The sequence below is a fragment of the Cibotium barometz genome, chromosome 55 (assembly GCF_041138505.1).
Source record: "Cibotium barometz isolate CiBa-2024 chromosome 55, ASM4113850v1, whole genome shotgun sequence".
Lineage (NCBI taxonomy): Eukaryota > Viridiplantae > Streptophyta > Polypodiopsida > Cyatheales > Cibotiaceae > Cibotium > Cibotium barometz.
In genome coordinates this window covers 5,760,655-5,772,914 of record NC_141100.1, presented here as the reverse complement: position 1 = coordinate 5,772,914, position 12,260 = coordinate 5,760,655, and the positions used below count along the sequence as shown (strand labels likewise).

General features: G+C 43.5%; 1 protein-coding gene across 1 annotated transcript; it reads right to left on the bottom strand.

Annotated features, from left to right (window-relative positions):
• Window positions 1–2,966: 2,966 nt before the first annotated feature.
• Window positions 2,967–4,050, bottom strand: LOC147607286 (uncharacterized). Its single transcript, XM_086790619.1, has one exon. It carries the CDS (start codon window positions 3,881–3,883, stop codon window positions 3,209–3,211), a length of 675 nt encoding a protein of 224 aa, XP_086646745.1. The 5' UTR covers window positions 3,884–4,050; the 3' UTR covers window positions 2,967–3,208.
• Window positions 4,051–12,260: the final 8,210 nt, after the last annotated feature.

The following is a 12,260-nucleotide window of genomic DNA, read 5'->3' as shown; positions in this document are numbered from 1 at the left end:
GGAATACCAGGGCACATTTTGCTCATGGCAGATTTATGTCAAGGACCTACAAGCTAGCCATGGATAATGGAGGTGAAAAAAGGTCTGGGCAGCTAAGCTTCTTTACAAGAAGCTAAAGAGGATTAAGGTGTAACCTCTGGGTGACATTGGCCTACTTCCGTCTAGGTTCATTTAACCAAAGCGAGGAATCAAGGATGCCTCTAAGGTAACGCTCAAAAATGTCAAGAGTGTGAAGCAAAATGCCCTTGGCTGATCCTCTCTTCTTTCTATCCTCTAAAAAAACACATTTTTTCAACCAATCAAAATAAAGGTAATCTTTGTTGAGGAATTGGCACGCTAGCAAGGGGATTAGGAAGATAAGGGGCTAGTCCTACGTAGGAATCTTGCATTGTGCTTATGTGCATGACATGCATGTTCTCATGTAACACTCTAGGTATAGAGGAGCTTGTTGGGGTAGATCACGAGAGGAAGTTTGCACATCATGGTGTTGGGTATATTCATGAATGAGTCATAGAGTGCAATGCACAGTGCATGGATAATGAGGGAAGTTCAAGTAGAGTCATGCGGTACTGCCACTCCAGGCAGTCGGAGGCTTCAGGAAATGAAAGGCGACTGCATCGTGCATAAAGATTCCCTGCACCAGCAAGAGCAAGAATGAAAGAGCAAGAACACCAGGAGTTCCAAAATAGGAGGCAAGGAGATAAAGAAGGAGAGGAACAACTAGCCTTGGGAAGGATGTCTCTGAAATACCCAAAGTTCAAGGGTAAAAGTGAGGAGGATCCAGATGCTCACTATCTTTGGCCATCTTAAAAGATAAAATGATATAATAGGGATGAGTGATGTTCTTTCTACCCCAATCAAACTCTCCTTGGGATAATATCTAGGAAGAGACCATGATCTTTCTACCCCAATCACACTCTCGTTTGGGATAATTTCTAGCAAGAGACCATGATCTTTGGTTGGATAATAGAGAATGGATGGATGCTAGATTTGATCAAAATCCAGACAATGAATCTAACACAAAATTTGAGGAGAGTAGTGAGGTTGAGAGTGCAAGTATGTAAAAATAGATACTAAAATTCTTTACTCTTTCAAGCACCTCTCATGGGCTCGGGAAGCAAGCTACTAGAGAGCAACCAGACATGCATAAGAAGACATACCTGGAGAACAGGGGACCTAAGGAATGTCATATTATCAAAGACAAAGCAACCTTGGATGGCATCACCTACACCTTCCACTATGGCTCCCCAGAGTGCTTCATAGTCCTTTGACAATCGTCAAATCAAGGCAAAGCTAGAAGAGCTAGGATTATGGAAGATGGCATCAAAGATGGGGGAAGACTTCAATGATGAGATCATATTCCAATACCTCCATCGTATCTCCCAATCTATTGGAGTTTCTACACTTCAATGGGGTGATAACTCCTACACTATTTGTCTCACCAAGTAGCTTATCCATTCACATTTTCTCTTCCTGGTAGATAGTGGTACCCCCTAGAGTCTTCCAACTTAAGCAACTCTCTACCTTAAAGCCCACTAGTGAGATGCAACTCCTATGGTGGTCAACAACCATGGAGTACTTTTTGATGCAATAGAGGATGAAGACTTCAGAATGTGTTGCAAAGACCTATGAGTGCTCCTCTAGCTGTGCAAGGAATGGATAGGCACAACAAGATCCCTAAGAAACTTATGTGGTTGGTACACCAAGGGCAACAAGATGACTTGAGTGGCATGATCCACAAGGACCTATAAATCTACTCCAAGAACCAATAGCACACAATCAATAACCCATACATCTTGTACACATTGACATGGCTCGACAATTAAGGGTTTATACTTCTATGGCATTGGTCTCCCCATTCTTGGTGACATCAATGCCAATGTCCTCTCCAACTACTACAATGCCCCCAACCGTGATATCAACTACTATAATGTCCCTAACCATGACATTGATAGATTTCTACTTCACCTTCTTCTACCTCACAAACCATCTCTACTACCATATCTTCCACACCACCGTCTTCATCTATCCCATCCATATGTGCTTTTGCACCCTCTCCTTCTACTACTCTTCTGATATTTACACCTCCCATATCTTCATCACCCATGTCCACTCCTATCTCATCCATCGTCATTGAAAGCTCTAATAACCCATTACTTGAGTTCATATCCAAGATGAGCTTTTCTTATAAATGCCAACTATGAAGCTCCAAAACGTGGACTCGCCTAATGGTTTGCAAAGTGTACATATCCCAATTACGAAATAACCTTGTCGAGGTATCATCTTCTTCCTAGGAACCTAAGGATACATCATAAAAAATGCACCCAATGCTTTTCTTATGAGGTGAGATACAAGAATGGTACTCTTTCTTCTGTGATTTGGTGAAAATGGAGTCACTGGTGACTCTATAATAGTTTCTTAAAATTTTTGATAGAGGCATGAGTTAATCTTATAATTTGATAGCCGCAACTGTGTTCCAAAAAACATTTTTCTCAACAAATCACAAAACTTAGACCCTTTAAATTTTGAAGATTTTTGTTGAGGATTTATATATTTCTGAGCTAAACTATAAAGAAAATTCCTTAAATATCGTAGAATTTTCACGGTTGAGAAAACAAAAATTATAGGTGAAAACAAAAACATTATATTTTGTAGGCTTTTTGTGAACATTGAGCCAAACGAGACAAATGATGCATGCTATGAGGCTTTACAACCAATGATGTAGATCTCATAAGTTACACAAGTTAAAAAATTGCAAAAAATAAATCATTTGCATATCAAAGATATCATTACTTTGAGTCATTTTTTTGCATATCAAAGATATAACTATTTAGAATCAAAAGAGAATAAAGCACTAAGTTTTTGATTGGTTGACACAAAACAAAACCTTGTCAAAGCAAATAGGGAAAAGTAGAATGGTAGATGTAAGCTTATGATACAAGAACTATTAAATTATGCATCCAATCGAATCCTAATAAGATTTATTTACATGGTAGAATTATCTTCAAAAGGGTACGAAATTTACATTTATAGAGTGTTTCTCTTATTGGGAAGGTGGTATATACCATAGGCTCAACAAGTGTGCCATCTGTCGTGTAGTCCAGGGGTAGTGCCCAAGGCTATATAGAAAAGGTTGTGGGTTGGAGTTTACCTTGATGGCATCTAATTTCAGTACCCTTTCCAGATAAAAAAAAACAAACAAACAAATTTACCATAATGAGGAGGATGCCGTGAGGGGTGTGCGGAGGTCCTTGCGGGCAGCTGTAGGAGAAATGAGGTGATTGGGAAGCTTAACGATGTGGGTGCTGTGTTGGTCATGCTCAATAGTGGTAGGGATTTTGGAAGATCTCTGTGGCCAAGGCCACCATGAAAGCTTGAAGGCGGCGGGCTGGGGGCTATTATCGGTTGTCGGGGTCGGCGTTTCTTGGAGGCTCTTGGAGGCGCGTTCGAGGAGGGAGGCACGGAGCTCATCTTTCCTAGTATATGCTTTTGGTTGTTGATTATCGTGAAGATCATTACCTTTCAAAATTGCGCAGAGCTTGACCTGATCGGCGGCGGCTGCTGCCAGCAGCTTGTCCTTCTCGCGGAGGTCGGCGGTCAGCAGGTCGACTTGGCTCTTGTGAGCCAGGGCTCTCTCAAGGGCCTCGGCCTCCACCTCCGCCATGTCAATCGCCAGCCTCTCCTCTGCGATCTTCACGCGCTCAAGGCGAGACTTCACCTGAGCCAGCTCAGCCTCCAGCCGCCGCTCCCTCTCACGCCCCTCTCTCAGCTGCGCTTGCATGGCCGCCACCTCGGCATCCTTCGCCTTGGCCGCCCATGTCATAGCCTCCATCTTCATTCTCAGCACCTCCAGACCCCCATCCAGAGGCCTCCCATCAGCCATTATTTACTCCCACAGAGCTCCGACAAAGCACGCAGATCTACCCCGGCAGCACAAATGGCTGTGCGCTAGCGCAGAGAATCGAGACACAGGCAACCATTGCTCACAGCAGGTAGACTAGATCAGCCATCCATGTTATTTGTTATTGTGGTGATGGCGTTCCAAACACCAATCGCGGCTGCTTTTCTAGCACGACCTTGGCCTAGATCCGTCTAGGTTCATTGAACCAAAGCGAGGAATCAACGATGCCTCTAAGGTACCTCCAAAGTGTACGCTCAAAAAAGTCAAGCGTGTGTAAAGTAAATCATCGCAATTTAATTTAAAAAAATTGTCCCTACCACTTTTAAAAAAAAACAAAAAATTGTCCCTACTGTGTGACGCGTCCGTCAGTTTTCGGCCGTTTTGGCTAAAAATGACCGTTTCGGCCGTTTACCGTGACGCGTCGCGGGATTTCTATTCGGAGGGACATGGTGCCCGAGGGGTATGCTAGACCGTCCCGAATATAATGCATCTATATGGGGAGGAAGTGCTTGGAGGGGCAAAGCATGGACCCATGGGTAGGCACCGAGACGCACTCATGCACCGGGTAGGCACGTTAGGCCTCCCGCGTTGCGAGCGATGTTCACGGGAACCGAGTGCCTCCGGGGGATGCCCTCCCTACCTTGACGGAGTCGGGACCGAATGCGCCGACGGGACCGAAAACAGTGGAAAAACGAGACGGCCGACCGTGGCCGGCGCGCCGGGCCGTGCCGACGGGCCGCGATGGACCCTAGGCTGGCAGGGCATGGATGGAAGGCAAGTCCCAAGTGAGGCCCATGAAGCCGAGCTGGGCAAGAAGGGCAAGTGATCGGTGAGACCCGCACGGCATACGCGCGAGACGGGTCGGTGGAGCCGTCATGAGCCATGAAGAGGCCGCGTGTGGCAAAGACGTGGTGTTTTCGTGCCGGACGTCCGCTCGTACTGGGCTCGTGTCCGTACGGCCATCACACCTACCATACTTTAAAAAAAACAAAAAATTGTCCCTACCATACTTTAAAAATAAAGAAAAAAAAATTATGAGGTGTTGGGTTCAAAACCTAAGCATACGCGTACACGAGCACAAAGATCCCAAAAAATAAATAAACAAAAGAATTATGTCCCTACGATACATTCCCTTGGCTTATCCTCTTTCCTTCCTCTCCTCTAAACAAAAAATACAAATTTTCAACCAATCAAAATAAAGGTAATCTTTGAAACTAATACTAAAAAACAACGAAAATATAAGGATTATAATGATTTTTGTTCCTTGAAAATAAAGGGAAGACCAAACTTCACCCAATAATTTTCAGTTTTAGTAGAGCAAAATGCATGCAAACAAGATTGCTCCACACTTGCTAGACTTCTCTTTGAATGCCCTTCATTTTAAGGTAATTGTAACTTTCCCTATATTGACTTGTAAACATTTTCATGATATCTATTCAAAGTGTTTACTAGCCCTACTTAAAGGCTTAAATAGTCCCTGCACATCACTAAAGGGTAAGAAAAGGTGTGTGAAGTAAATCATCGTAATAAGAAATAAACAAATAATGTCTCTACCATATATGCCCTTGCATCACCTCTCCTTCCTCTTCTCAAAAAAATAATTTTTTTAAACCAATCAAAATAAAGGTAAATTTTGAAACTAATACTAAAAACAGAGAAAATATAGGGATTATAACTAAGATGTATGATTTTTGTTCCTTGAAAATAAAGGGAAGGCCAAATTTCAACCAATGATTTTTTAATTTTAGTGGAGAAAAATGCACTCCAAACAAGGGCTTTAGAACATTGCTCCAGGCTTGCTAGCCTTCTCTTTGAACGCCTTTTATGGCAATTATAACTTTCCCTTATTTAACATAATGACTTCTTGTAAACATATTCAGGATATCTGTGCAAAGTATTTACTAACCCTACTTAGAGGAAGATTATAAAACAAATAATGTTTTATTTTAGTGGGGAAAAATTCACTGCAAAAACAAGGTCTTTAGAACATTGCTTCGGGCTTACTAGACTTCTCTTTGAACGCCTTTTATTTTATGGCAGTTGTAACTTTCCCTTGTACAACATAATGACTTGTAAACATTTTCGTGATATCTATGCAAAGTGTTTACTAGCTCTACTTAGAGAAAGATAAAAATGCAGTGCAAAAAACAAGGTCTTTAAAACATTGCTCCGGGGTTGCTAGACTTCTCTTTGAATGCATTTCATTTTATGGCAATTGTAACTTTCCCTTGTGCAACATAATGACTTGTAATGATATCTATGAAAAGTGTTTACTAGCCCTACTTAGAGGAAGAATCTAAAACAAAGTTTTTATTCTTTTACATCTTCACTTCTTAACAAACCTTAAAAATTCTTCCATTGCTCACAATAGGTAGACTAGATCATCCACCCATGTTATTTGTTATTGTGGTGATGGCATTCCAAACACAGTTACAAGCAAACGATAGAGAGAGAGAGAGAGAGAGAGAGAGAGAGAGAGAGAGAGAGAGAGATGCATCGTAGCTACTTTTCTAGCATGTCTTGTGTGTTGGCGGCCGATCAGCCCATCTAGCCACCCATGTTATTTGTTATTGTGATGATGACGTTCCAAACACCAATTACAACCAAATGATAGAGAGAGAGAGAGAGAGAGAGAGAGAGAGAGAGAGAGAGAGAGAGAGAGAGAGAGAGAGAGATGCATCGTAGCTGCTTTTCTAGCATGACCTTGTGTTGGCGGCCGATCAACCCGCCACCAAAGTTCCTCCCTTTAGTAACAAACTCATCATAAGTCAAGTCTTTTTGTTTTGTAACGGTTTCTAAGAAATGAGTAGTACCCGAATGGATATTGGAGGATGTCGGGGTAGTGTATGCTTGAGAGTCTAAGCTAATGTTGAAAGAATGTCTTCCCGGTTGGTTATCTCTCTTGTTGCTACGCTATATTGCATAATTCTATCCACTTTGTGTTACTTGCATGTTTGTCTTTGCGTTAACTACTATCAAGAAGTATGAAGGAATTGGAAACTAACCCATGTATAATCATAGTGAACTCCCCTAAGCATGGGCAGACCAATAGCTCAATGCTCGGTGTTGGCTTATTGCATTGAGCATAGTAGAGTTAGTCATCACTCTTTAGGAGCCGACTAGGTGGTCTAGAATCATTGAAGTGTTAGGTCTTGACCAGATGGTGATACTTTTGGTGATCCTATTGGGGGACTAGCACACTAGCGAGAGGAGTAGGAAGATAAGGGGTTAGTCTTACTAGGAATCTTGAATTGTGCTTGTGTGCATGACATGCATGTTCTCTTGTAACACTCATAGAATAGACTCAACTAGTTGGGGTAGATCACGAGAGGAAGTTTTTGCATGTCATGGTATTGCGTATGTTCATGAGTGAGTCATCGAGTACAATGGACGGTGCATGGAGAATGAGGAAAGTTCAATTAGAGCAATGAAGTACAACCGTGTAGGCAGTCGAAGGCTTCAAGAAATAAAGGGCGGCCAATCGTGTAGAAAGATTTCTGAAAAAGTCCCTTCACAGCAGAGCAAGAGCAAGAACAACATAATCAAGAATCTCTGAGAGATTAAGAGGGAGAGGAAGAACACCAGGAGCTCTGAAACAAGAGGCAAGGGGATCACTGATCACTCCGCCCACTTCGACCGCCGGTGTGCTCCGACCACTCCGACCCCCGGTGCCCTCCGAGATGGCTCCAACTGCTGGTGCCCCTCCAATGACTCCAATCGCATCACTGTAGCCGGTGTCCTCCGATCGCCAATGCTCTTCAACCCCTCTGACCGGTCCCCTTCGACATCTCATACGTGCATGGCCAACTCCGATGGCACTCATGGAGGCAACACCCCTCTCCCTTTCCCAAGGCAGGGAGAGATCCTGAGCACCATCTTCCTTTCCCCTCTCCCTTTCCCAAGCCTCTTCGAGATCCTCTTGAGCACTACCCGAGGAGGAGGACCCCCAAGGAGGAGTTAAGGGGAGAACTCTCTCGGCAGCATGGAGACAGTCTAGAACACACTCTCACACAGAAGAGGACACTCTCCCGTGTATCACCTAGAGTTCTAGCATAGTCCTTCTATCGGAGCATAGTCTCCCTTGTATCACTCCTTTTTGGTATTGTGATGGTAGTGTTGTGCTCTGTTTGGTGTTTTGTCTATCTCTTTGTGTGAGCGAGGTGAGTGAGGTGTGAGTGGTGTGTGGTGTGAGTGAGAGACCTATAGGGGTACTGCCATGCTAGGTGGTGGTCGGAGAGCACGGTAGACAGTGTAGAGCCTAGGTCTTACATGTCTAGCCAGTAAGGTCGACTCATCCTTGGCGGGTATACTTCCCTGAGAGGATCCACGCTCCCTTCTCCCCCCCAACCATAGTGTTTGTGGGGGTTGTCTTTCGAGTTCCCTAGCAAGGACCGGCGGAGTCATCCACAACGGCAGTAGCCTCTTATGATTTGGAAACTCTCACATTTGAACAAGTGGTAGCAGGAGCAACCAAAGCCAAAGGAATCTTGAGACAGACAAGCAAAGACCCCAAGAAGAAAAAGAAAGGAGCTGACAAAAGGAAAAAGAAGGAAGAAGAAACTTTTAAGTCGAATTTAGGTAAAGACACCTCGAAATCAAACTCCAATCAAGATTAGAATGCCTAACAAAGAAAAAGCCCTAGAAGAAGAAAAGTAGGAAGTATAGGACAGTGGATGTTCAAGAAGAACTAAAGGCTGCCCTAGCCAAGCTTGCCAAAGGACACGTAGGATCCGGACTCAGACCGGACGTCTGGTGCACCAAGTGTAATAACTAGGGAAACACAAAATAAGAATGTCAAATGAAAACAACCCAGCAACCATCATGTGCTATTTGCAATAAGAGCAACCACACCACTAATACATGCTTTTACAACACTCAAAACATGAACTTGAGAGTAGTAGAAAGACAAGAGCGTTAGCAATAAAATAGGTTCTAGCTGTCCATCAAGTCACCACCCCATTGGGCCTCAAAACAAACCTTATGGAAGAGTATTAGTGGCCATCCAGCCATTCGCTGCCGTCCAGCCTTGCCACCAATGTATCCATTGGGCAACAAATTCTCGAGCATGAATCTTCTTTCTTGTTAACAACCTTGTAACTGATCTTGCCCCAACGGGTAGTACTCGGGCAAATGAAAAAGAGAAAAGGGGAACTATCCAAGATAGAGATACATGATAGACAAGAGAGTAGCAAGTGACAACTATGAAAGCTACGACATTTATACTTTGGGCTTAGCCTTCAATCTAGTGATACACTGATTTGTCTATGCAATTATCCATTCTCTGTAGTACTATATAAGTCTATTTGATTCCTAGTCTATGTTAAGTACTTTCCTATCTGGATATGTCTTCTGATTAGAATTTGGATTTAGAGTCATTCCTATCTGGATGTGACTTAATAAGAAACAGGATCAAGAGCCACATCAAGAATCTTGTCAAATGCAAGAACTAACCTCTATGCTGGCATGGCTAACTCCCTTAGCCTAGGCAGATCGACAGCATAACGCATTAGCGTTAGCTTATCGCATTGGGCACAATTACATTAGTCGTGTCTCCTCCATAGTCGACTAGGTGGTCTAGAACCATGCAAGTGCCGGGTCTCAACTGGTGGGTCTCAACTGGACACCGATACTTTTGCTGCCGATCGTGACGGGTCTCAACTGAACATCGACACTTTTGGGGATCCTGCTGGGGAATGGTGCACCAGGTCGGGGAGTAGAAAGATAGAGGCTAGTTCTAGGCTAGTCCCACACAGTCAATCAATAGAGTAAAGCTAGAAGTCTAGAAAGAAAGCACACACTAACTAGTGTCAGGAATGCTCACTAGAGAGTCATAAGAGCATAATGGCGAAAGCATGGAGAATGAAGGTAGCTCAAATAGAGCAATGTGGTACCGCCAGAGATAGGCCGAGATTGCAGAGAAACGAAGGATAACTACACTGTCTAAGAAGATCACCATGAGCCACCAAATAGAAGGCAAGAAGCTCAGGAAGAAGAAGAACTAGTAGCTGTGGGTGGACAGGATGTCCCTCAAGTATCCTAAATTCAAGGGCAAGAGCTAAGAGGATCCAAATGCCCACATCTTCGCCTTTGAAACCACGTTCTAACCTAACAGAGCTCCGTTGCCACAAAAGATGGAGTACTTTGCGACAATGTTGGGTGGCAAAGCCACCAGCTGGTATGCCCAATATGGTATGGAGCACTTCCAAACATTTGAAGAACTCAAGAAGGCCTTCCTGAAAAGATTCAAGAAAGACAAGGCTATAAGAAAGGTGCTAGAAAAGCTACAGAGGATGATGCAGAAAAAGAGGCCAATAGAAGACTATGAAGCTGAATTCCAAGCAATGCTGATGAGCCTAGACAAGCCCAACTATCCTGCTCCAGCCATGCTTAGTGGTTTGTGAGAGAACCGAGGGAGGATATCTAGACGGCAGTGGCCTCAAACAACCTAGAAGCCCTTACATTTGAACCAGTGGTGCCAGGAGGAGCTGCCAGAGCTAAAGGAGTCGTGAAGCAAACAAACAAAGACTCCAAGAAGAAGAATAAGAGGGGGAATAAAGAAGAAACCTCATAATCGAATTCCGGAGAAGATACCTTAGAGTTAGAATCCACTCGGGAGTCCGATGCCGAAAAGTGAAAGCCCCGCAAAAAAAGAAAGGTAAGAAGCATGTAGAGAAGGTTCAAGAAGAACTAAGGACCGCCCTAGCCAAGATTGCTAGAGGACACGCAGGATCCGGACTCAGACCAGATGTCTGGTGCCAATTAAGAGACATGCAGCAAGTATCGCTATCTATGGGAGGGACAATCACTCTGCATAGATGTGTTACTATAATACTCAGAACAAGAACCCAAGGGTGGTGGAAAGGTAGCACCAACAAGCCCCGGCTGTCAACTAGGTTGCCATAGGACCTCAAATCAATAGACCTTATAGAAGAGGAGGTGGAAGATTTTGCCCAAGGAGAGCTTGCTTCTACTGCAATGGTCTGGGGTACATACAAAATGATTTCCCCATATTCCAGCACCATTAGCAAGAACTGCAAAAAGAAAGACCATAAAGGGAAGCAAACCTAGCAGCAAGAAAGGATGTAACTATCAATATGGTAAAAGTTGACCATGAGAGGTAGGGAAAGAACAAGAGGACCCATCAAAAGTTACGAATGTGACAAGATCTCAAGACTTGTCAAGATGTAGACAGGCAGGAATGCCGAGCGAGAACTAGAAAAGAAACGTGCAAAAGGTCCGAGAATAGATCACCAAGTTAGTGCAAAGTGCACAAGGAATGGTGAGAAAAGCCCGCCCCTGGGAGAGGATCTTGAGGAAAATTGGGACAAGAAAAACTTGATCAAGAAAAGAGAAGAGATTGGCACAAGAAAGAAGCCGATACTAAATCACCAACAACTGGGGCCAATTACAGCCAGAGCAGCAGAAGTAAAAAAGAGAAGAAAAGGAAGGAAATCACCAACAACTGGGGCCAATTACAGCCAATTACAGTCAGAGCAGCAGAAGTAAAAAAGAGAAGAAAAGGAAGGAAATCTGGAAAGAATCCAGATAGGAATACTGACAAGAGGAAGTTAAGGCACAAGAGCTTTATCCAACACGAGAACACAATCTCATGACCCTCGAGCTATGGGATTTGTTAGGTCAACCAACACTCATGGCACATCCTGAAAGGATTACCTTTACACAAGACTTGAACATGCCATGTCTGGGGTACTTTGAACATGCCATGTCTGGGGTACTTTGAACATGTAATGTATATTGAAACTAACCCCCTCACTTGCAAGTTTTTGGTGGTTGAGTATGTGTTGGAAGCAGATTTAATCTTGGGGCATAAATGGACTATTGCTTCCCAAGCACCACTGTGCTTTGCTAGCGATAGAGTCATCATGATGGTCAACGACAAATAGTTGACAATACCATATTGCGAGGAAGAGGATCCAACTTTAATGGATTTCTATGATGCTGAATGCAAACGGATACAAGCCTCTTCCATAGAATCCCCTCTACACAAGGACCTACCATCTACGTCAACGCGACTGACTCCGATAAAGCATCAACTCCTTCAATCCCATCCTCACCTATAAAGTTCGATGCCAAAACCTTGCAATCAATAGCTATTCCCGAAGAAGTTCCAAGAGCCCAACCATCTATCTCTAACAGGGAACTCAAAGGAAAGACCCTGGAGCCTATGCATTTTCATCAACAAACCTCAACAAAGTCACATAATTAAAATACAACAATCACTTCGAACCCACAATCCCTTGATCCGTAAACTAGATAGGTAAAAAATCTTGCAAAGATAAAACAAAATCAGCATAAACGCCATCAGAACATCCTCCTCTTTGAAATTCTGCATATCTAC